General features: G+C 33.1%; 1 protein-coding gene across 2 annotated transcripts; it reads right to left on the reverse strand.

Moving 5' to 3' along the window:
• Nucleotides 1-413: 413 nt before the first annotated feature.
• On the reverse strand, nucleotides 414-25,155 carry LOC147070867 (putative methylmalonate-semialdehyde/malonate-semialdehyde dehydrogenase [acylating], mitochondrial). 2 transcript variants are annotated; one of them, XM_085948912.1, is made up of 10 exons: nucleotides 25,049-25,155; nucleotides 12,655-12,794; nucleotides 9,392-9,502; nucleotides 6,798-6,904; nucleotides 6,486-6,599; nucleotides 5,378-5,544; nucleotides 4,067-4,187; nucleotides 2,780-2,929; nucleotides 1,898-2,038; nucleotides 414-1,047 (listed from the first exon to the last, which is right to left on the reverse strand). In XM_085948912.1, the coding sequence occupies exons 1-10, from the start codon at nucleotides 25,082-25,084 to the stop codon at nucleotides 563-565; spliced, it is 1,572 nt and encodes a 523-aa protein (XP_085805038.1). In that variant the 5' UTR covers nucleotides 25,085-25,155; the 3' UTR covers nucleotides 414-562. The 2 variants fall into 2 exon arrangements, with proteins under 2 accessions (XP_085805038.1, XP_085805039.1); XM_085948913.1 differs by having other exon boundaries at nucleotides 12,655-12,862; nucleotides 24,764-25,155.
• Nucleotides 25,156-25,749: the final 594 nt, after the last annotated feature.

Genomic DNA, 25,749 nt, shown 5'->3' on the forward strand with positions numbered 1-25,749 from the left:
TTTAATTTTACAACATGTTTCTCGAATTATGGATTGCATAATATTTGTACAGAAATCTACTACCAATAAAAAATTATAAATTACCATTTTTTTGTTAGTTATGGTAATATTCTCAATGTCATACTAGCGTCCTCGCTGAAATGCCAATTTATGATGGTAGATCTATAGTCATATTCACAAGCCACAATGGACCTGGTAAAGCATCAACCACGCAACAGCCTCCCAGTTTGGCCAGGTGTATGGCTGAACCTCCTCCAGGGAAGGCATACATGCTGCATGACTCCCCACTGTCATCCAAGTAGATCTGAAATACCGACATCTGATTCGGTTCAGACACATGCTATATTTGTGTGGAAGCCTAAAGCCAGAAAGGTTAAATTATTAAAACTATATAAAAAAATAAAAAAGACATGTAAAATTAGTAAAAATATATATTTTGTTGACAATAAAATAAAGATATTGTATGTAGTATGTATATAAACACGAACATTATGGCAGATACAGGCACCGGTAAAAAAAATAATAATTGGAAGACATTTCTTAAAATTATTAATTGTTTAGTTTACTGCATAGTTGGCATGGCAACAGCCGCCTTAGCATGACTAACATCACTCTCTCTCCACAATTGCGTGACAGTCTTTGTCTGAAGATAGAAATTGATTCCTTGCTTTCCATAGAAATGCGAATCACCCAAGAAACTACCCCTGGATCCGGTAAATGAGAACATTGGCAAGGGAACAGGAATTGGCACGTTAATTCCGACCTGTCCGACATCAATGTTCTGGACAAACTTTCTGGAGGTGGCTCCGTTTGTGGTGAAGATACATGTTCCGTTTCCGTAAGGGTTCTTGTTGATTAGGCTGATGGCTTGGTCGAGGGTGTCGGTAAACAGGCAAACCAAAACGGGCCCAAAGATTTCTTCTTTGTAGCATTTCATACTGGGGTCTACGTCGGTGATGATTGTTGGTCCGACGAAGTTTCCTTTTTCGAAGTTGGGTACTTTAATGTCACGACCATCCAAAACCACTTTGGCACCCTCATCAATACCTGCAATTAAATAATATTTAGAATATTACTATTTTTGTTATGGAAAACTTTTTTGAATTTGGTCAAACATAAAATTACTGATTTCGGGCAGGTAGATAGATATTAGAGTGTTGTATTCTGTTTGAATGCACTCATTTTACCTTGTATACAATTAAACGAAATACAATGCATACTTATATTTACTTGAATTATTTTTCAATATGCTTGACTGAATTGACATGGCCACATGCGTCTTTTGGTGGTGATAGCGATGCGCCACTTTTATTTAGGTAGGTAAATTTATCGACGACATCTTTGTATCTTGCCCTTGGATATAACAAAAGGAATTTTTATAATCTTTTAGTGTTACAGCACTTCACAACGTTTTTGTGTGATTGTATTGGTATCCATAGCAAAATTAATATCCTGTAGATTAATGCATTAAAAAAATTGTGGCTGTAAAATCATGTTCACAATTATTATTACCATCTTTGGTGGCCAACTGATGGATGATATATTGCATTCGTATGACCTATGAGATTTTATGATTGTATGACTTACAATAAAATTACCATCTTTGGTGGCCAGCAGATGTTATGTATATTACATTCGTATGACCTATGAGATTTTACGATTGTATGACTTGCAAATAATTTAACCATTGGTCCTAGTAGTTCCTTTTTTCAGCTTTGTTTCCATATATTTAGGCTCTGTTTTCCAGAGGTTTTCTTCAACTTTGAGGTAACTCCATATAGGTACCAAAATATAACACAAAGATACTTTTAGGTCTTCACAATTATATTCTTAGTTGTTCGTCACATACCTATTTTAATGTAACAAATTTTTAGTAACATTGAATTGATTTACAAACCTGACTGTACAAGACTAAGGATCCTTTCCTTGGATTGTGGTGAAATTACTGGACCCAGATCAGTTCCTGGCATGTGTCCGGCATTCACTTTTAAGGCTTTTGCTCTCTTGACTAAGTCTGGGATCCAATCTCTTGCCTCACCTAGTAATTAAAACATTGGACATTATATTGATGACATAAATACTAGTTGGCAAATTTTTATTATTATTCGATTAATGTAATAATACTTAAACATAGAAAATATTATTACACATATAATAGTGGAACTCCGGCCCCCATCAGAGGGCTTCATCCCCAACTGTTGACCTCCCTCGTTTAAGCCCCTTACATTGCTTCGTGTAAAATGACAACATGAACTAATGCAATATTTCGGTTCCATTATCTCGAAAAGTAGATTGACGACACCCATATTTTTTTACATTTCAATTTAGGTAGAAATTAGTCCTAAAGAAATTTATCAGTGAAGGTTTCAGACCGATAGGACCATTAAAGTTATTTTTATGAATGTTCTATCGAGACATCATGTTTCGTGTGTACTGAATTTCAACTGTCACTATATTATATTATGATAAATAAGCGAAAAGACTTTTGGAGCAGGACAGAAAAATGTTGCAGATTTTAGCTCATCTCCTTATTTTATTAAGTAGATATACATGTTATAATAATATGGTTCTACAATTCTGTATAGATTTTGGCTGTCTCACGATACTTATGAAAAAAACAATGTGTGAATTAGCCAGACACCGGAGGGGAACCTGCAACCCATAGTGTCAAAAGCAATCATTTTGCCACTCGGTCATGGCAGACATTTTATATTATTATATTACACAAAGTCAATTTATAGCAATTTTTTAAATAGTGAGAAAAAAGCATTGAACTTACCAACAAAGACTGCAGTGCTGAGAGCCATACATCTTTGTCCGGCTGCACCGAATGCAGCTCCAGTCAGTTGATTGAGGGTATTCTCCTTGTTGGCATCAGGCATTATGACTCCGTGATTCTTGGCTCCCATATTTGATTGCACTCGTTTTCCTGAAGCAAACAAATGTGAACAAAAACTATATAGTAGTAGTAATACTTGTAAGAAAATAAAACAATGATGAATTCATGTAAGTCGCTCTCCACCGACGAACAGCCATTTTTGATTGTGCTATTCCATAATTTGTGTGATGCTAGGCAGGTTGAGATTTTTGAGTCCAGATCCAGGAATGAATAAAGTGAAAATAATTTAGGTGAATGGAATATTGCTTCTTCTTTTTCTTCGTCATGACGTCATGCCTGAGGATGATTTGGTTATCGAATAGGCTTCTCAATAATTTGGCCCCCTCATCTCGGCAATCTACAACACGCAAAGTCTGTGTCAGTAGCAGTCCCTAGCACTTATGAATTGGTGCTACCATCTGAGGCATCCAATGTTTGCTTCAATATTTGCATGCGACATGTCTAAAAGACAATACACAAATAGACACTATCGATCCTAATAATTATGGACGTTATCACTTATGGACACGACAGTTCGCAGTAACTCATAGTTATAGCAGCAGGCCAGGTCTTCATTACTATAATGCTCATATTATGGAGTGTCTGGGTATGGGGAATGTTCCCAGAAAAGTGCAGTGATCTGCGATTGAAGCGATGAGAAGTTATAAGTAGCGGACAAGGTGAATACGGAAGTCAGTGGCACCTGTAAGATTTTATGAATTCTACACCCTCCAGCTGCCTTAAAAAATTTATAATAAATTATAATGGATATTTTTCCTAAATGGACCCCCCATAAAAATTTCTGTGTGGTGTCCGTGACATTGTTTTCCAAAGCCAGCCAAATCTTCCGAAGGGTTTCCGCTTGGATATCGCCAAGCTTGATCCAATTCCGCTGCTCAATTCGACAGATGCTGAGGAAACTCTCACTCACAGGCTAATTACTAAAGACTGACACTCTCTGCAGGTGGGAAAAAGTTCATATGTGTGCATGAAGGTATGCTGGACCTCCCCAATGGAGGAGACATCCATTTGTTTCTGCAGGAAAAACAAAGGTTGGATATTTTTTGAAAAGCCCTCCAATCTATATTTCTAATATTACAATAAGAACCTTTTTAGGACATAATCATGTTTTAATATTAATACAAATACAATTTGATTCCTATGCATTTTGATAAAATTCTGGATTACCGTTTTTGGAAGCTCTCTCGTAGATGTGTTTTCCTGCTTGATCTGAACCGACAAACGAAACGGCTTTGATGTCAGGATTATCACAGATGAAATTGACTGAGTCTTGTGCACCGTGGATAACCTGGTGGTAAATAATAATTCATTAATTCTACAAGTCGATTTTAATATTTTGGATGACTAATGTGCTGTTCAATTAGTTAACAGAGCTATGCTGGTACGATTTGATAAGTCACAAAAAGGCTAGCGAGGGCCGAAGATTCTTGGAAGTGTAAAAATATGATAGTCATAAATTATTAGCTACACTTATATTTATCCCATATCAACTAAACATTTAAACAATTTATAACATTCCATAAGATAAGTTATGCAACAAGTTAAGGTTATAAAAATCACAAGAGGAGTCAGGAAGAAGAATAACTTTGCGTACATCAGTTTGTTGGTCTGCAGCAGTGGTCTCCAAACTCAATAAGGATGTGAGCTACTTTCAGAAATTGAAATTGTCTGGTGAGCTACTTTTACAATTATTCCTTCTTTATAAATTTTTTCCATCGTCCTTTATCGTACCATACATAATATTATTATATTACATAAAATAAATTAAGACAACTGACTTCCAATAAAATGCGTACTTTAATTATTTATTTATTTATAAACAAAATAATAATTGAAAAATATCTTGAAATAAGTGTGAGCAAAAGTAAAAAGAATGGCATTCACTTTCCTCCACATTTTTTTCAAGTCTCGGTGAGAACCTTGTCACTCCCATCCGAATGCAATTATCAAGATGTACATCTGTGAGTCTATCCTACACGAGCTACTGAAAATACCGCCACGAGCTACCGTTTGACGATTTATTAATTAGCACACCAAAAATTGTATTTTTATATTATCAACAGATGTTCATCGAATAAATCAAAAATTTTTACACGAAAATCACGATTTTTTGAGTTAGGTTATGCATTCACCAATGCCTTCAATTGTGATTCTTTCATCAAATTGGCATACACAATGTAGTAATTATTACTGATGATTGTCTATTCCTACTAAATCATATTGATTTATTTATCTTATTTGTCCTCCGACAATTCTCATCGCTAGACAATTTTGTGGCCTATTCATACCTAGAATCCTGATCCTGTAGCTCCATTGAAGATATAGGTACTCGGCAGCCTTCCTTTATTTGCCTCAGGTTTGAAGAGTTAATATTCCATTACAGCGTATGCCACAGCAACATATTATATTTAACAATGGCGAGAAAGAAATGATACATTATAATGTAATAAATGAAAACGACGGCCGAGGTATTCTTACATTAACAACTCCCTTAGGTGCACCGGCCTCGTTGAGCATGTCCATCAAAATCATTGTTGCACCGGGATCCCGCTCTGACGGCTTAATGATACTCGTGTTTCCAGTTACCATCGCTACAGGGAACATCCACAGTGGGATCATGGCGGGGAAATTGAACGGGGTGATACCTGAAAGCAAAAATGTTAGGCACATAAATAAGAATTTTGACAGCGTTATTATATTTTTGATAATCAGATGATATCTGCAATATAACTCAAGATAGAGCTGTTTTGAAAACAGCAGTGAGTAGTAGAACACTAACGATATAAATTTAAAATGACACTTTGAGCTAGCAAGGACACAATCACTGGTAGTTGGTAATTGAGCATAGTATACTATTTCTAGTGTCTTAGGACTGGATCGATCCATCAAAGACAAATGTTTGTTAGTTTCTCCAAGTTTAATTTATTTTATAAACAAAATAAACGTCGATTATTGTCATATTTTACCACGTTTTTATTAGCTCGTATTCTTGTTTGTCCAGTACAAATTTTTTCTTGTTTGTCCAAGATGTGTATTGGACGATTGAAGATTTTTAAGTAACTTCCCGACTAGCTAGACATTTGTAACTTTTAGAATATATCAGAACACGATGACAATGCATTCTTTTAATACTTTTAGCCATCTTTAAGCAGAATTGAATTCATTTTCAGTTAATTCTGTTTTGTATGGAAAGTTATTTCGGAAAAAATTTGTGAAAAGTAAAACACTATTATTGGTTGCTAAGGGGGCCTTAGCAACTAAATTATTAATATATACGTGCGTTACTATGGAAATCAATATGAAATATCAAAATGACATTTCAGTATTCTATATTTATTCAGTATTTCTATCAAGTACAAAAAAAAGTATTTATTTAATACATAGAATTGTCAAGTTTATATGATTCAATAGAAAATTTAAAAACGTGGTATATAAAAAGTTCTTTTTATCTTGTAATTATTATCTACAAGCTTTATCCCATTTATCAATTTTATTTAAAGATGCATCAAAACTCATTAGTCAATATTTTAAGTGTAACCGTAATCATCAATCGTTTCTAGTCATCATCAGAGAATTGATCATTTACCTGCTGTCACACCCAGAGGAATCTTGTAGGAATGTGTGTCCATGTCTTTAGCGATGTTTTGCATTGACTCTCCCATCTGAAGAGATGTGACACTACAACAATGCTCAACAACCTCTGAAAGATAAAAGAAAACCATATTATTATAAAAACATCCTAATAATACCTATTACCTTCGCCCTTAAATATACTTCCAAACTACTGAAGTAAGGCTTCTGGATTGACAAATCGATTGACCGAATCAGCAGAATTACATGACAGCGAAAGCCAGGAGTAATGACTTTTTTTTTTAAATAAATAGGTTAGAATACTTACGAAGGCCCCTGAGTACGTCTCCTTCGGCGTCAATGAGAGTTTTGCCTTGTTCCTTTGTGATACTCTGCGCTAAAAGGCCCATGTTGTTTCTGATAATGTGTTGTAATCTGAAATTAAAATTATCAACAATTTAGTATTTAACTCAGTGATTCCTGGTAAGTGTTTTACAGAAACCTGGGGTTCCCGTGAACCCTGACAGGGGGTACTGCGAGAATTCTTCAAAAGCTTGTGAAAAATACAACTTGAAATCCTTTTGGTAATTATGTAAAAACAAGGTTTAACATCACCTATTTTTAAATACAGTAGCATTTTGATAATATTTATTACTCAAATACCTAGTGAGAGTTTAACTTAGGGGTGGAATTTTGAAGAAATGTAGGAATAGACAACAGGAATTTAGTTGTCAGTAATGAGCATTCCCACCTATTGCACTGTTTATAGGTGGACAAGTCGTACGTTACTTAGGGCAGCAGATTCTATTAATACAACTTTTGAGAGAAGATCCAAATGAAATGGATCGACCCCAGCTGATGATGATGAACCAGAAATGATAAAATGTAGCATGCACTGAACATAAAATTTTGGACTAAAAATTGTATGGGACAGCATTTTAATAACCTAGTTTAACCTATTCTATGCCTTCAGCGAGTTTTCTTGCTCTATGAAGCCGTGATTGACAGGCCGCACATACAAATTTTGCGAGTTATCTCATTCGACTTTAAGCTCAGATTACTAGCTACTGTCGATTGATTTGCATAATCTAAAAAATTAAACACACAGTGACATCTGTTTGAATAATTATAAAATACTAAACCACAAATTATCGGTATTACAGCGATTTTAGTAAGAGCTTTGCTCTATATTCAGCGTGTGTCATTAAAAACTGTGGCCTGTCAGATACTGCCATAGTAATATCGTGAGGCATAGAAAAGATTACAGGTGGCAGTTTGCCTATATACGAGGGTGGGTCAATAAGTCCTTAGAAAAGCCGACAGGTGGCGCGACTAGTACTGTAAGCGGTTTGTTTTCATGCAGCGGCACTACCGATTTAGTATGCTGCGAAGTTTCAATCAGATTGGTCGGGTTGTTGTTTTTTATTTTCGTACATTTAAAAAAAAAATTTGCTTGTTTACAAAAATGGAGAAAATTGAGTTTAGAGCTGTTATTAAACATTTTAATATAAAAGGGTTAACAGCAAAGGAAATAAAAAATGAGTTGGATTTAGTTCACGGCATATCTGCTCCTTCACTTGCAACTATTTATAACTGGTTAAATGAATTTAAACGTGGTCGTACATCAACAAAGGATGAACCACGCTCAGGACGTCCTGTAGAGGTGACTACACCAGAAATGATCAATAAAATCCACGATATGGTGTTAAGTGACCGAAGATTAAAGTTGAGTGAGATAATTGAGGTTACAGGGATCTCAAAAGGTAGCGTCATTTCTATTTTACATGACAAATTGGGCATGAAAAAAGTTTCTGCAAGATGGGTGCCGCGTTTGCTCACAGTCAACAATAAACGCAATAGGGTGGTGGCCTCTAAAGCCCTGTTGTCGCTCATGCAACGCAATCCGGATGAATTTTTTCGTCGCTTTGTGACTGTAGATGAAACATGGATACACCACTATACTCCCGAGACGAAAGAACAGTCAAAGCAGTGGTTTGCGAAAGGCGAACCATGTCCAAAGAAGGCGAAAACCGTAAAATCAGCTGGTAAGGTTATGGCTACTGTATTTTGGGATGCACGTGGAATTATTTTCGTTGACTATTTAGAAAAAGGAAAAACAATAACAGGGGATTATTACGCATCTTTATTGGACCAGCTAAAAAACGAAATTGAAGAAAAACGGCCTCATTTAAACAGGAAAAAAATCCTCTTTCATCAGGACAATGCCCGTGTTCACACATGTTTACGATCAATGGCTAAAATTGAAGAATTGAAGTTCGAATTGGTCGACCACCCACCGTATTCGCCAGATTTAGCCCCCAGTGACTTTTTCCTTTTCCCAAACTTAAAAAAATGGCTAAGTGGACAACGTTTTTTTTCAAATGAAGAAGTCATCGATCGGACAAATGCTTATTTTGAGGACCTTCCGAAAACTTATTTTTCTGACGGTTTAAAAAAAATTGAGAAACGTCTAACCAAGTGTATTGAGCTCCAAGGAGATTATGTTGAGAAATAAAAAAAAATACAAAAATAAAAACTGTTTTAATGCTTTTTTCTAAGGAATTATTGACCCACCCTCGTATGATATTATGAACCCTTATGGATAAGCCAAACAGAGGTTCCTTGAGATTTAAAAAAATCCTCCAACGGTTCCACCAAACAAAAATGGTTGAGAATCATTGATTTAACTTAAAGTAATGAATGTTAAAGCAAAGACAGTCCACATTCATCAACAGGTATTTTTTTTTACTGGCCTCCCTGGATATTATTGATTTAAAAGTGTTCTAAATTTAAACTTTCTACTTTATTAATGGAATCATTATTTTCTAGACCTGCGTTGAATGGCAAAAATTCGTCAAATTCTGTTATATACTGGGCAAACCCTGAACATTATTCTTTTGGTTAATTTATTATGTCACTTACTTTAGCATGACCTGTTGGCGTGTGAGGACTGAGGATTGACTCCACGATTTGAAAGCTGCTTTTGAAGAGTCTACGGCTGCTTGCATTTCTGATTGCGTACATTTTGGCACCCTGGAAAATTAAATAAACATGATTAATAAAGTGTCCGCGATGGATAAATCATCATCATCATCATCAGGGGCGCGACAACCCGGTGTGGGTCCTGGCCTCCTCCAACAGCTCCCTCCACCTGTCTCTATCCAGTGTGGCCGCTTTCCAATTTGATTTGAAATTCCGATGGATAAATGGTAATGTCAAAAAATTCACGTGATTAAACATTTATTGTGTGTTTGGATCCAGAGCATGGACCTAATGGGTTGAACAAGTGGCTACTGGGCGCCTTCTATATATTGACATCTACGGCATGGCACTATATGTGATGACAGTATTACGCGACACGCTTTTTTCATGCTGACGGTATTGCAACGATTTTAGTTCCAGTAAAGACCGTGCTGACATGTATGTCACGATATAGAAGCCGCAGTCTAACAACGATTTCTCGTAAAAAATAGGTTGAAAAATCAACTTTTTTATGAGAAATATAGCGAATTAAAAATAAGCATAAACAGAGTTTGGAATATACCTACAGAGAATCATATGAACATTATAATATGAATAATTAAAGAATGGTTTTAGTGTGGTGGAATTGGTAACTATAGAAAATATAATATCCTCGAAAATGACAATCTTTTTTGATGCTTTGCTCTGGTCAATTATGTTCGTTACTACTATTTGAAATGAGGCGTAGAGTTACAAAACCCGCTCTAGAGACTTTTTTGAGTTTTGAGTAAATGACGAAAAACTGTTTTGGGCATATCATGATGATTTAAGTGTAATTTTAGATAATATATTTCTTCCGTTACATACGGAAAAGTATAATAAAATGTCAAATCCAATGTATAAGCTGTATTTATTCAAATAAATGCATTTTAATTATCCCAAGAGCGGTCTTTGTCAGTCTCTACCTGACAGAGCGGCGTTCGACGCGGAATTTTTTAAAAAGAGCGGAGTTTGTCGCACAATGATACATTGTCGACAGGAGATGATAGTTTAGTAGCGGTCCGTATTTATTTTAATTATGTAATATATTTTCGAATTTAATTTGTCTAGAAAATATTTTGTAGCCATTCTTACCTAATGGTAGCTGTATATTTTTCGCATTGTATTTACATATTTAGCTGTTATATTGGTATGTAATATTTTTTTAAAATAGTGGTATTTACTTTTCTTGAAAATATTTTTTTTAGATTTAAAAAAAATAGTTATTTAGTTGAATATTGCCTACTTTTTACTATGTCAAATTGCCTTTGTGAAACTTTTTAATTTTAATATGTTAATGTCATGTACTTACTTTTATTCTATAATAAACAAAAAAAACCATTATCAAAAAATGTTACTTTTTCTGGAGACAATTAGTTATTACCTACATACCATGCAAATTATTTGTTTAATAGGTAACTAATCTTTTATCATTATATAAGTGCCCTAATAATTCTTAATAATTTTAATATTAATGACCATATTTTGAATCAGAAAGATATTTTTAAACCCTTAAAAGGTAATTATAAGATAATTTGAAATAACAATAACTATTTTTTTAATAATATCAAAAGCATAAATAAAAAAACCCAGCGGACTTAAGTACCGGCCTTTACCTAGCTAATTCCTGTATTACCTGTGTCCCCAAATTCCATGTCTGTGGGAAACCCACCATTAACTACCAACCTATTTATTAAATTTAAAAATAAAATGATAATATTTTTAAGCTATTTTATTCATAATCTACTTAGGTATATTAGATATTTTATATCTTTTAATTCAGAAACCAAATCCGATAAACAAAAGTCGCGAAGTATGAGCTTACTTATTTTCCCACATAAATATTTATTACCTATATTCTGTTGTTCCTGCTACTTTTTATATACAAATAATAGTAAACGTGGAATTTCTGAAATTTATTGCAAAAACGTATTATAAAAGTAACGGTATTTCTACAAGATAGCACAGCATTGTTAACTATGTGTCGTTATTACAACTAAGCTAATCTACAAATTAATAAACATATTTGAATTAAAATTCATTATCGTTCATATTAACGAATGATACAATTTTATGACGAAAAAAACTTGTCCCGTGGAGATAATGATAAGGAATGTAATTTTTAATCAAGGGAGATGAAAAAACTAACCTAACGTAACATAACCTACTAAATCTATCATTTGTATAGTACAAATTATCAAACAAAAAGCATTTCTCCGACAGAAAATAGTTTTCCTTTAATTATATTTTTGACACAAACCAAATAATGATAAAAACGTGTAAGAACCTTATGATATTTTATTATATCACACAGAATATTAAATATAAATGACAACAAAAAATATACGTAAAACTAGAAAATAATATGAGCCACCACTGGGTTATTCATGACAATACAGCAAAATATAGTCAATTTTTAAATACGTTTCTTGGCGTAACAGGCTACATTTCCAAGCAGCTGAATTTTTCAAACGCTTCCTTGATTGTTCTTGTTGAGATTCCGTCACACTAACTATTGAAACATTCATTATTAAAAGTAAAAAATAGTAAAATAATTGAAGCAAAATTATGACGCGCACGAGAAAACGGTTTGACGGTTTGTATGGAGATTAAAGGTTTCGTGAAGAGTCATTATTTAAATCGCGGCGTCTGATTGGCCGGTTACGCAGAGAGGGTTTTACCAGAACAAATTTATTTTAAGAGCGGGTTTAGTCAGTCTCCTCGATATTTATTTTGATTTTTTGAAGAAACAGAGAGGAATTTAAAACTCTCACCTAGAACAGAAGATAGGTCTTACGAAAGAGCTCCTGCGTACATTCATAACTATTTTTTTTGAAAAATCGCCCAGAGCGGATTTTGTAACTCTACGCCTCAAATGATCGTTCATATAAATAATGATATGAAATACTTTTTTTAGACTTAAAATACAAATGTAAGGTGTTTTATCTCAGTGTTTGGTAAATAAACCTCAAAACTTATTTAATTAGTAGTTAATTTAATCATTAGCCTTAGTGACTTACTTTCAAATTCCGTTATATTTAGGCTCCATCTATATAAAAAAAATCTTCAAAATCTGTGTACATAAGCTTCCGAATGTTGTTGTGTTGGGCAACACATTATTAGGTAAGTAGGTAATGAATTTATTTGATTAAAATTTACATAAAATTTAGTCTGTATCATCATACCTTGTGACAATTTCATTGGTCGCCGGATCGTGGAGATCTATCCATTCGGAGGTCTTTGACTCAACGAATTGCCCGTCGATGAACATCTTCGTCGTCGTCGGGGCTGAGCTGCCATATGATCTCCGCAAGACATTGGGAGCCTGGAATCAGAACAAGTAAAATCTCATTAAAGATACATTATTAAGGGAATCCTGGCTATGATATTTGTCTGGTCGGATGGACAGGTGTTCTTAACAAATTTTTTGAGACCAACAATTGGGTCAATTGACATGTTGATCGGTTCGTGAAATATTTTCAATAATACTTATTGAAATAACGACGTATGATGCGTTGCAAAAGTAAGTTTGGTGTTGTGACCCATACTAAAACTGTTACTTTACATAACAAATATAAAAAAAAAAATTTCAAGTTACAGACATTTTTATTTTTTAGAAAATTTATGGTTCTTAAATTATAAGTAAGTATGTAGCTATACAAAATACACTAAAACTATAAATTATTAACTATAATTAAACTACATTTTAATGATAAAAATAATCATAAAACACAAACACATTTTATAATGATTTAAAAAAATTTTAAGTTTATCTTTGAAATTTTTTGACACGTATTGGATCAATTAAAATACTTTACAATTTAATATAAAATATCGGAAAATAGTATTAAATTCTGCTACTACATAAGTTGGTAGTATTATGCTTCCCCTTAAGGTGACGCATCAGTGAAACGCCAAATAATTTTCAACTGTACGCGCGACGAAATTTTGTACTCGCTTCGCATTCATTGAGAGAACGTCGAGTCAGACATACGTCACTTTGCTGCGTGATGGCGACGGGCCAATTAATTCTAAAATCGTGTAAAGATGACTAAAAACGTTACCCATTTACTTTAAAAAGAAAACATGTCAATGAATATATTATTATTGTTACTAATAGAATAATAAACAGAACATAAAATGGACGTATGTTGGATTTATATGAGAAATAATATTTCGTTTGACAGGCGTCTTTTGCACCCGCGACCCGCAATCCGCACATCGCCTAGCAATGATCTTTTTAGAACGTGCCTCAACTAATGCATGGCCTTAATAATAAAATGTAATTTTCATATTTGAACATGCCTAAATTTCACTGCCAAAATATGATAAACAAACAGTTGTTATCTTTTCTATGATTATCATGTTAAAAATATTAACCAAAACATGGCGGATAGGTTTATTGGATTCCTAGATACCCACTATCACGTCCTGTCAAAGAATATGTTTGTATATTATATACACCAGTGACATCTGTCAGTGAGATATGTAACCACATATTTTAGAGTTATTGGACCATTCCATGATGATTATTTTACTGTTAATAATTTTAAATTGACAATAAGATAAAAGCACTGATTAATTTGCTTTTGAGTATAATAGATAATGTCAACATGAAAAACTTATCAACTTGACAAACAGATATAAACTTAATAATAATATTATTTGCAAACAATCATTAAAATTTATTGTATTGTTTCTAACTAATTAGTAGATATAATATATTATAACAGAGCAATTGTTAAAACATAAATCTATAATTTTAATTATTCTTATCATATCTCTTGACGTACATACGCATATTATATTAATTCATCTTAATTGATCGTACTAATTGTGTTTATAAATACATAAAACACACAAAATTACAAAAAGATTACACTACTATACAACAAGGTTTTTAAATTTTTTGTATCACAATCCTCTATCGTGATTTATGAAATGTTTTTACTGTGGTTAAATTGGTCGCCCACAATGGCCGAATGGTAAGGTGTCATCTTATAATGTCGGGTCTCCCTAGTTCTAACAAATTCACATGTTATTTTTCAATCTGTGAATGATTTCTTATAAATTAATACAACCTCCACTTTGTCAAGGCCCGTATAAACCCCTTAGGATCGAACATGGTGATGTAGTATAATCATGATCCCCACAATGAGGGTTTATTAGTATGTCTGAGAAAACAAATATTCCATCAAAATGGTATGATGGCCTCGAATATCATTATACTAGGCACATGGTTCTCACAAGGGAGGGCTGACAGGGCCCGGCGTGGTGGATGGACCAGTTAAGTGAGATAAATATATGTATTGGCAGCATAGTATTGTTTGTAAATAAACAAGATGGTGGTGTTTTGATTCTTGATTTAGTTACTTGCTTAGGTAACATATTTTTTCAATTTTATACGATTTTAAAAGTATTCTTAAGTAATGATGGTTCATTGTTATAAAAAAATTCTCTAATACCCCATTTACACATGTATAGATTTACTGTACACAGTAAGAAAATTTATGGGGAAACATGTATTATCCTGCAGTTGGCAAGATTGCGTGCATGAATCAAACAAGTTTGGATGCATCCGAATTGTGATGATTTTTTACGCGCAAGTAAGATCTGTGCCTGCGCAGTAGAATGACAATGGCAAACCTACCGGTAAAAAAACCAACTACTCATTTGAGGTTAACCAATTTTCAATACGTCCTGTCAAATAGTAGTATAAAATGACAACATCGCGTCTCGCTTACTCTTGAAGAATGAGATTGGAGAGACAGTCAGCACTTTTACGTGTAACTGTGAACAGTTATTGTCATGATAGTTTAAAATAAGCACTATTGTCGACAGTAATTCCATGCACGTGTACAGGCGCTATAATGCTTGTAAAACTAGTGTAAAGCATTTTTTTTCGGTGCAGCCCTGGCAAATAAATCTCAAAACCTACAAAATAACTTGCAGTTAACATAATCATTAGGTTCTTTACAAAATGGATGATATAAATTATACAGATTAGTCGATAGGTATTCTGGTTGTCACACAATCTCATCAACACTGCCAATTTTTTTATAATGACTGTTTGTAAAATGGACTTCTATTATGTATGGTAAGTCAATTAGTAAATTAGTTACCCTTATTTCAGTTTCATTTTCATAGAAAATTTTCAAGAAAGAAAGTTTCCTTAAATTCTTTGGTATTGCAACGTAATGTGATTGTATAATGAAATTTAACTGACTATTTATTGAGAAAACAATAATTGAATCTTTCAAAAGAAAAGATACCAATGAATAACTTGTTCTACTATAGAATATTCCGATATTATGCAACAACCGGTATTTCAATCATATTTAAATTTTCAGTTAAATGAGATTCAAAGAAAATTGGACAGCGTTGTCATAAAATATACGAAATAAAAAAAGAATCCATCGAGTTGAAATCTTTTTTTCATGACATCTAATGAAATATTTATAAATAAAAGAAAGAATCTATGCAATTGGAGCAAATTTCACAACAAAGTTTAGTAGCCATAGACAATGATAACAACAGCATTATTGTGAGGGGACACGTGACATGAATTGTTTTGACATGAACAAAATAAAAATACAATTCATATGTATGTATTAGATTACTTCACGTAGAATTAAAATACACAGAACTCAACAAATAAGTAGTTATGTTTGTCTTTTCACACATAGGACTTCAAGTCAAATTAAACAAAATAAAAGATTCCACCATATAGTAAATATATTTGGCTGACATGTTATAATTTAAAATATCTACTGTCTTCTAGAACAGCACCTTTATTACAATGTAACTGAAAAACGATTTTAGGTAGTTTTGAGAAAAAATCATATCTATTAAATCTGTGAACTTTATGGATTTATTTTGTAATTCGTTACATTCGAAAGAATATTTTGGCTTCCATTTTAGGGGTATTTGAAAAGCACACCCAACCATTTTAGCAGGTTTTGAAATTTACCCTAATTTTTGATCATACGTATTGACGGTTTTTGGAATTTTTTAAAGTTCAATCTTTGGCCATCATATAGGTCAGTGCTCCGCAACCTTTTCTCACCCATGGCACACCAAAGGTATTCCCAGAATTGCACGGCACACCACAGGTAAAACAATTTATACATCAAAACATGGACTCCACATGCTGAAGCGGGCCCCCTACCTATCGCTAAGGTTAAAGACAGTGTGATACTCTAAAGTAGGTAGTGATTTTCAAATGGTGTTCGAGGTAAAATTAATGGTATTCATTGTATGTTTACCTATTTTTTGTATTTATTACTACAAACACATATTTAAAAATATTAGTATCGGTGTAGTAATATAGCGCCGCAGGCGACTTTTTTTTAACCATTAGAGAAGATTTGTACTATCTCACTTATCTGGTTGATCTGCCACTGACTGCTTATCATTTTTAATTATAGCTTGAGTTGAAAAACGTTGCTCACATAGGTATATGTTGTATAAAATGGGAGCTGAACTGCGATAGCCTTGTCGGAAATCCGAGGATATTCTTTATTAACCGAAATCCAGAAAACAGCCAATGGAACATCGGCGAAATTCATTTTTAGCGTCACGTCGTTCCTCAATTCAACAAAATTTCTCACGAATATAATTGAATTTTTGGCATTGGTTGCAAAAGGGTTTAGAATCCAGTCGTATTGATTGTATGAAAGTAATGATGAAATTTCTTTTGCAGCAAAGTTATAAGTTTTTGGGCCGGACTCAAAATTCATTGCTTGTTTTCAATGGTAGTGAATTTATTTAAAATATCTATGGTAGTGAAGCATATCAATATATTTTCGTTCTGACCTTGCACTTTTTTATTAATTTCATTCAGGTGCTCAAATATATTATGTATGCAAATTTGGCCATTAAGTAAGTATTGTAAAATATACAAAATTATTTGCAGTTTTTGGCACACCGGTTGCGGAGCACTGATATAGGTAACAAAAATATCCATCTAAATACATATTATCTAACTCAAAAATTTTCAACAACCGTTTTAGGGGCGAAACTAGGCGCTTCAATTTACAGATGGTGTTGGTTAGTTTTTAAAATTCAACTAAACCCTGTGAAAACTAAGCCATAATAGATAATAGTCAAAAAATACTCATCTATCTACAAAATATCTAAAATGATGCAATTAAATCATACATAGCTTTTGATATATTATAGATAAGTACATATAATAATAGTTTGGTTAAGGCAGGGCTAATGAATTTTAAAAATGAACTAACAATATGTGTAATATGTATTCTTAATCCAACGAAAACAAATAATTATGAATGAAAAAGTGTGCACAATTTTGTCATATCGCCCAAAGTATACCAAAACTATTATGGTTTGGAATAGATAGGGTTTAATTGATTTTTCAAAACTAACCAACACTATCTGTAAATTGTAGACTTAGTTCAATAAAAACAAATACGTATGACTAACAAAGTTTAATGTGCACTATTTATGGCGGATCTTAACCTCCACCCTTCGCTACTGGTATAAGGTCGGAAATGCAAAATGGTAACTAAATTATAAACTAAAATTATTTGATTAAGTGAAAATAGCCAAAAACGCAGTTCCGACCTTTTACGTAGGAGGTGTCAATTTGTTTTCTATATTTTTACAATACTTAGGACAAGTTTTAAAGATTTATTAAAAACCTAATTGTATAAATAGCTGTTGGTAATTACCCCTTTGGATGCTACGCAACTTTATATTGTTGTTTTTGATAATGGCCAGAAATGCTAACAACGATCATCGTTATTCTTTTGATTCCTGAAATGTTAAGTTAATTTGGGAACATACTACTGCATATCTACTACATGAAACATTTTTTATCTATTTAGTTTTATTGTTGTGTAATATAACCCGATTGATAATGTTTTGTGAAAGGGTAGGTTTAGAAATTATAACTTTTGTATTTTTTTCATCGCATCAGCAAAAATGCTAATACTGAATTGAGACTATATATTGTATTTTAAAAGGACAGAATACGTCGTAAAAGGGAGATTGAGATAAGAGCATTGTTACACTGTGTATAGGCATGCAAACAAGGGTGGTTTTCGGGTCTGAGCCCCCGGAAGGAAAAAATAGAAATTATTTAGGTTTATCGAATATTACTTCTTCTTCTTCGACCGGACCTTATAACTGAGGATCGTGATCCGGATGATTTGGCTGTCGAACAGTCTTCTCAATAAGTTGACCCCTCTCCTCTGGATATTCTACAACGCACAACGCCTGTATCTGTGGAATCATTTAAGTCCAAGGCATCCAATCTTTGCTTTAAAATTTTGATGCGGCATGTCTAAAACACAAGACAGTGGATGGCACAAACGGACAATAACGATCCTAATAATTTTATTATGACCTTAGACCACATGCATTCGATAGTCATTTCTGGATGTGACAGGTCGCAATAACCAGTGGGTGAAAATGCATAGTTATAACTGCAAGCCAGGTATTCATCGCTAGACTCAAAGTGCGGAGTGTCTGGGTATGATGAATGCACCCGGAAAATTTCGTAGTGCAGCGAGAAGCTATATGTTGTAGGTGGCATAAATACGGAAGTCAGTGGCATCTGCTAGATTTTGTTACCCCGCTCCCTCCTACCGCCAAAAAAACAATAATAAATATTGATATATTTTCAGTATGGACCCCATACCACTTTTCTGTGTGCGCGCCTGACTGTGTACGCTACGGTTACTAAGAGTATATATTTTTTTAAATACACATAAAAGATAACATCGTGTCAAATTTGTGCAGGGGGCAAATTCATTTGAATGTCATGAAAGTTATTACAATATCCACACAGCTGTGACAGATATTTCAACGCAAAAATTACATCAATGTAAACAGAGAGAAATATCTCTCTACGTTGACTCGCAAAATGTATCTTGACGCAAGAATTACTTAACTCACTGTTGACTTTATTATTATCACCTTGGTGAAATTTGGCGGACATATTTGTACGAATATTGTAACAAAATATCAAAGGAAAACGACACATAGCTATCTTAGATTATGTATACTGATATTTGGAATGAAGATAATAATTAATGAAGTGTTTGAATTTTAAATTAACATATCTAAAGGTATGTAATTTACTCAATTTTGTGGGTGAAAAGAAACGGGAGACATTTATCTAAAATCACTACTTTTTAGGAAAGTCAAAATAAGATAGAGTTTTAAACAGCTTTATATTTGAACTCTTTATGTTTCTGTGTTGATTTTACTAATTCAGGAACATTAATTTGTCTAATTTCATTATGGTTAATTTGACGTAAGTATTCAACAAATTTTGGAGTTTTGATGACTTATCTTCCTTTTCCTTTAGCAATACGATTACAATAACTATTAGTTATGCAACTTAATAACAAATTTGAGGTAGAAGTAGACAAGCCGGACAAAAGCATAAAATTTTGTTCATATGCTACTTAGGAGCGTAGCTTTCAATTTTGATAGGAACCACCTCATCCAGCAGCCATCTTGGGATAAAACTATATATTATCAATGTCTCGGATCCTAACGCACTTAAGATGATAATTTTGGCGTACATATAAATATACATTTTTGCGGAGAGATTAATTTTAAAACTGTATAAATAAATGCATTTAATGGGATTTTAATCAGAAAATAGATTCATCATTAAAAATGTAAAAGAAACCAAAAATTGAAAAAGGAAAATAAAAAAACTTAAAAAATATTTGCTTCATGAATCAATAAGTACAATGGGACTGATATTCTGGCTGACACGTCATCACGGCCTGCTGGTGAACTAAAAATTTCTTTAACTCACTCACGTACATGTGTGCTGACAGAACTCTAGTCTGGGGGCGAAGCTTAGGAGGGGTCCGGCGTGGCGATTAAGAGAGATAAACACACCAGAATTTTTCTCTAATAGTAAAAAAAGTCGCCTGTGGCGCTATTGCACAAGTAGAATTTTATTTTATAATTATTTTTGATGTGTTTCCTGACTAATAAAAATGACTATTTATCCAATGTAGTGAAGGGTCGCATATTCCTTGGCTATCATAATAGGGGTCGCGATTAGTACTTCATAACATTATGATGCCGAGTGCCGACAATTCAAGTGGATTTATTTTAAAATACCAAAAATCGCTAAACATACACGGTACACACTTTATTTATACACGTAACCCTGGAGTTCCAGGTTGTCCAGTGTCCTGTTGGAGAATACCATTTGGTCACTATTGTAGAACATTACACGGCCCTTAACCTTAGCGATAGGTTGGGGTGCCCGCCAAACATCATGACCTAGGGGCCCGCTTCAGGTTATGGTGGCCATGTTCACGTATATAGCTATTTCCCACTCTGTGCTTACAGGATTTCTTACTACATACAGTGCTGTAAATTGTCAACCATAATATAGAAGCGAAATGAATGCCTGACATTGGTGTTGTGTTGATTGATTGTGGTTTCGATTCTATGGATATTTACGTTACAAGTCAAGTAAACTTTAACTGAAGAAAATGGAAATCGTCAGTTATTCAATAGAGTCTATTTCAATCGATATTTCCAACATGAAATGGAATTTTACCATGCCGATGGATTTACAGTTTAGTCCACAAAGATCTATCGTTCACACACGGTCACTTTAAATATTTTATGCATGATATTTATTCATAACCATTCACGAAAAAGAAATTTCTTCATTTGAAAGTCAGATTTGTGATTGATATTCAATAAACTGGAGAGTTCCTGTTGATATTAAATTTATGATTTGAATTAAAGGGAATATTCTTTACTTTAAATACGATATCAGATATTTTAACAAAATTTTCAAACTGTTGTGTAAAATATACTAATACTTCACTTTAAGGTTGAAATATGTTCCTGAAAGTCAGAGATGAAGTGAAATGCTGTATAACGAATCATTTGATATCATACAAATCCCTATAATTTCCATAGTATAGGTTCCAATTTTAACAAAAATTTCCATTTTTAATGACAATGTTATGGGTTGTATACATTTCATCCGGTTTCATAAAACATAGCGATCAATAATAACTTTTCAATATATTATGCGGCGAACAATTGATTGTAGATGAAGAATGTTTAGACAACGAACTGGATATCGTGAATTTTATAATGTTCCAAAGACTTTGCTAAGTGAACCCCAGAGAAGATGGACAATAGATCAGTGTCTAAGAGCTTAATATCGATAAAGCCGGGAGGTATGATGACGCATCAGGAGACCACGAATTTGCAGATTCTCTGTGTGTTTAACTTAACTGAGAACAACGTTGAAGATGGACAGGGCCCATACCTGGCTGTAGTGCCATATTATTTTTTTTTCTTTCTGTGCCATATCTGTTATTGCACGTTGGCAATAGTTATGGCTGTGTTTCGCTCATCTGTCACTGAACTCAAACCAGTGTATAAGATTCTTGAATTAAGATGTTCTTCTCCTCTCAGGGCCTTGCCGACTGGAAATCTTCCTTTGAATGTCTTTATTTTATTTTTTTATTTTATTTATTAAGGAAAACAAACAGTTACATATTGATTACAGAAATTTAAAATATAATAATAAAAAGTTATTGCAACCAGCAAAGTTTCCATATATACATTATAATATAGTTAAGCCTAACAAGATAGAGAGTACGAATAACATAAATATAAAGAAATTACATAAGAAGATTACATAAGAAGATTACATGAGAAAAATGAGGAAGAATAATGAATAATTAAATGATATACAAAAGATAAAAAAGATATATCTATTTATACAAAATTTTGGAGATAGCATGTTTAAATGAAACAGGTGAATTATTATAAGGATCAACGGTGGAGAAATACATATTATAATTTAAACAAGAGCGCCGAATAAAGGAGTTTTGTGCATAATTAGAACCGCTACGACTGATATGGTACAAAGTACTGATATGGTAAAAATGTCAATCGTATAAAGTGGCCAAAGTACGCATTTTCGACATTCGAAACTTATCCTGAACATATTTTGTATCTGTACACAGTACTGTGGAAGGTTTCAAAATTTCTTAGTGGCATTTCTGTGAGTATCCACGTCTCCGCTCCGTAAGTTTAGGTCATCGTCTATTGTTTGTAATACGATAAATAAGTAAAATTGAATTGAACTTCATCGAATTCCTGATTTGGAAAGCTGGGGAAAACCACTATATCTATTTCGGGAAATAGGTGACATATTTAAAATATTTAATTTACGATATAACGTATGTCGATTGGCAAACAATATTACGGCCGCATCGTGTCATATAAAGAGGAATATTTTACAATATTTTCAAATGCAAATGCGGCGAGATGTCGAATAAAATTTGAAAAAATTCTGAATGAGACGGGAGTGAAAAATTCTATTCAAACTTTCCATCATTAGAATATGACCGTTCGGAACAATGAATAATTCCTCAAGTTTCACCGGATGTTGTTCCGATATATTTTCTCCGCAGCCAGCGGACATATTCCGCGTTACATAAACTTGTTGCTATAGGCGACCATCTCTGACTACTACACACACCGCACGGAGAAGATTATACTAGTCTTAAGCTCACTTAACATAATGAACGAACCCACAGTTACGAGAAAAATGAGTTCGAAGTACGGCTCCCATTCGAAATATTTCTGCATAATACACCTTTTCTTAGATTTTTATTTATAAATATACTTAATATGACTGCTATTTTCTAATGATTTTGAAGAAAACCTTTTTCTGGATGGAGCCTAAATATATGAAAATGTGGCAAAAAGGGACTACCTCTACGACCACGACTAATTTTCATATAATTCACAAATTAATTCGTACATTTTTTTACATACAAAAATGGCACTTATGTCAAACAGGAATTCGCTTTAGTGGTTTTTATAAGGAAACTAAAGAAGGCTTTATCTGGAAGAAAATTCAACATCATTTCAGTATTTTGATTTCTTTAGGCAAGGTTTAATTGAATTTAAAAAACTAACTAATACCATCTGCACTTTGTATTTTTAGTTCAATGAAAACAAATAAATATGACCGACAAAGTTTAGCGTGCACTATTTATGTCTGATCTCCAAAGCCTACGTCCACCCTTCGCCACTGCTTCATAGGTACATTTTTAACAAATGTATGAATAAATATTATTTTTTTGAAATTTGTATAAAATTTTGGGTGGACGAATTCTTCACTTTAGACAATTAAAACTATGTGGCAGCGAGCAACTGGGGACCAAGATGAGAAGAGTTAGCGGAGGCCTTCATCCAGAAGAGGATCGACCCTGGTCGATGATGATTATAAATATAATAAAATACTATCTTCTTTCACCCTCTTTGTTAAATTGCCACAAATACATATGTATACATACATTCGCGTCACAACTATCTTGTAAATGTTAGACACTGCTATAACAAATTGAATGCAGTCGACAATTCAGAAAGCGGCAAGCAATTGTCAATGTCACTTACAGTCAATTAGGCTGATTGCATGGTCACAGTAAAGCAAGAAGCGTAGGTCAGTACTTTTATTTGGCTAAAAAAATTGTAGAAAGAGATATAACACCAGTTTCTTTGGCTCGAATATTTTACAAAATATTTGATGTAGGAGAATAGTTACATGTTCTGTAAGCGTCGAAGACCCGTATTGGCTTGTAGTATAATTTTTTTTTTTTTTTAATTATGACAACTTTTCTGGCCTTGATAATTAATTAGCAGTTAAATTACGATTCGGTGTTTATCATTGTACAAACAAAAAAAAAATACTAAAATAAAAGATGTGTCAAAAAGTAATCTTGGCATGTTACTTATTTATCATATTTTAGGTTTATGATTTTCTACAAGTAGGTATGTATATTTTTTAGTTTGATAATACATACTTAATTATAATATACAAATATAATTAAAATATAAATAATTAGGTACTAGTGTGTATAATGAAAAAAAAACTTCCTGTTGAACTAACATCACTTTACTTATTGGTAGCAAATAGTTAGGTAACCTACGTGTAATTTAAAGAACTTTTTATTGAAATCCTTTTCGCCTACATCTCTGCTATAGTTTTAAAGACATTCATTTATTTCACAGAATAAAAGCGTTTTTAAGAGGTAATTATGAATTCATTTAACCATAGACACATATAATATACCTACACCTATTTTGTTATTGTAATGTCAATAATAATATGGCTGTTGAATTTTTTAAATTTTAAAACTTGGTATTCAGATACCTACCTACCTTGACAATCTACATTTATAAAAAAGAAAGTTTAGATTGTAGACTTTTATGATGACGTACCTATATTAGATAATATTATCTTATTTTTCACACAACACATAGGTAAAATAGTATACAATTTTAACTTAATTTTATTACCTATATTATTCTGCCTACCACCACCAATAATAAAAATTAGTTCAAGAGTTCAACTTCATAAATTCGATCATAATAATTATATGACAGTAGGTAAGTTCGCAACAGCTGCTGTTCTCAAGTGTCAAAACCACGAAACGAATCGACTTTTGCAGGCTTAATTTCTTGTGACTTTTATTTACTTCAATGAAACATCTTGCGTATTGCGTTAGAGAATATTATTGTATTACAAAAATAACTTACTTCTGAACGAATGAGCCTTAAAAGTGAAGAAGCCATGGTGCCGATATCGCTTCGTGTTTGAGCAAATTGCGCTAATATACCTACAACTGAACTGTCAACTGATAACTGAATTAAATAATCGTCACGCTGTCGTTACGTATTCATATTATTGTTGTGGCATAAAATATCGTGTTGATTGCTTTCAAACGCGTTATCAATTCACTACAATACTACCGATGTCTTGTTTTTCGAATATATTATTGGAGGTTAGATTTTTAAATTAATTTCACATATACAATTTTTTGGTTTGTCTCTTTTTGACATGCTAACACAGAGAGAGCACACGATATCGCACGTAACACGTTGACAAACCTGACAATGTTCCATAATAAAATTGTTGACCTTGAATGTTTATTTGGCTTGATAAAGAATGCTGATTCAAAATAGGATCCTATAATAATTTATACTTATAGCTATAGGTATAGTAGGTACGCGTACCTCTTATTTCAAATTTTAAAATATTTTTATTCAAGATTTTGCGTATTGCGAATTCTTTGCCTTTACGTAATTCACTTCTGTATAGGTAACCAAAATCATCATCAGAGATTTACCGACGTTAGACGATGGCCTCCCCCATGGTACATTTATTTTCACTCCTCTCGGCTCTGGGATTTTTACCAGGGTTGGTCGGCGACTTCTGGCCTCCCGGGAAAGCGATATTT

This window comes from Rhyacophila brunnea, unplaced genomic scaffold, assembly GCF_057557595.1.
Source record: "Rhyacophila brunnea isolate RB1 unplaced genomic scaffold, BYU_Rbru_1.0 scaffold_21, whole genome shotgun sequence".
Lineage (NCBI taxonomy): Eukaryota > Metazoa > Arthropoda > Insecta > Trichoptera > Rhyacophilidae > Rhyacophila > Rhyacophila brunnea.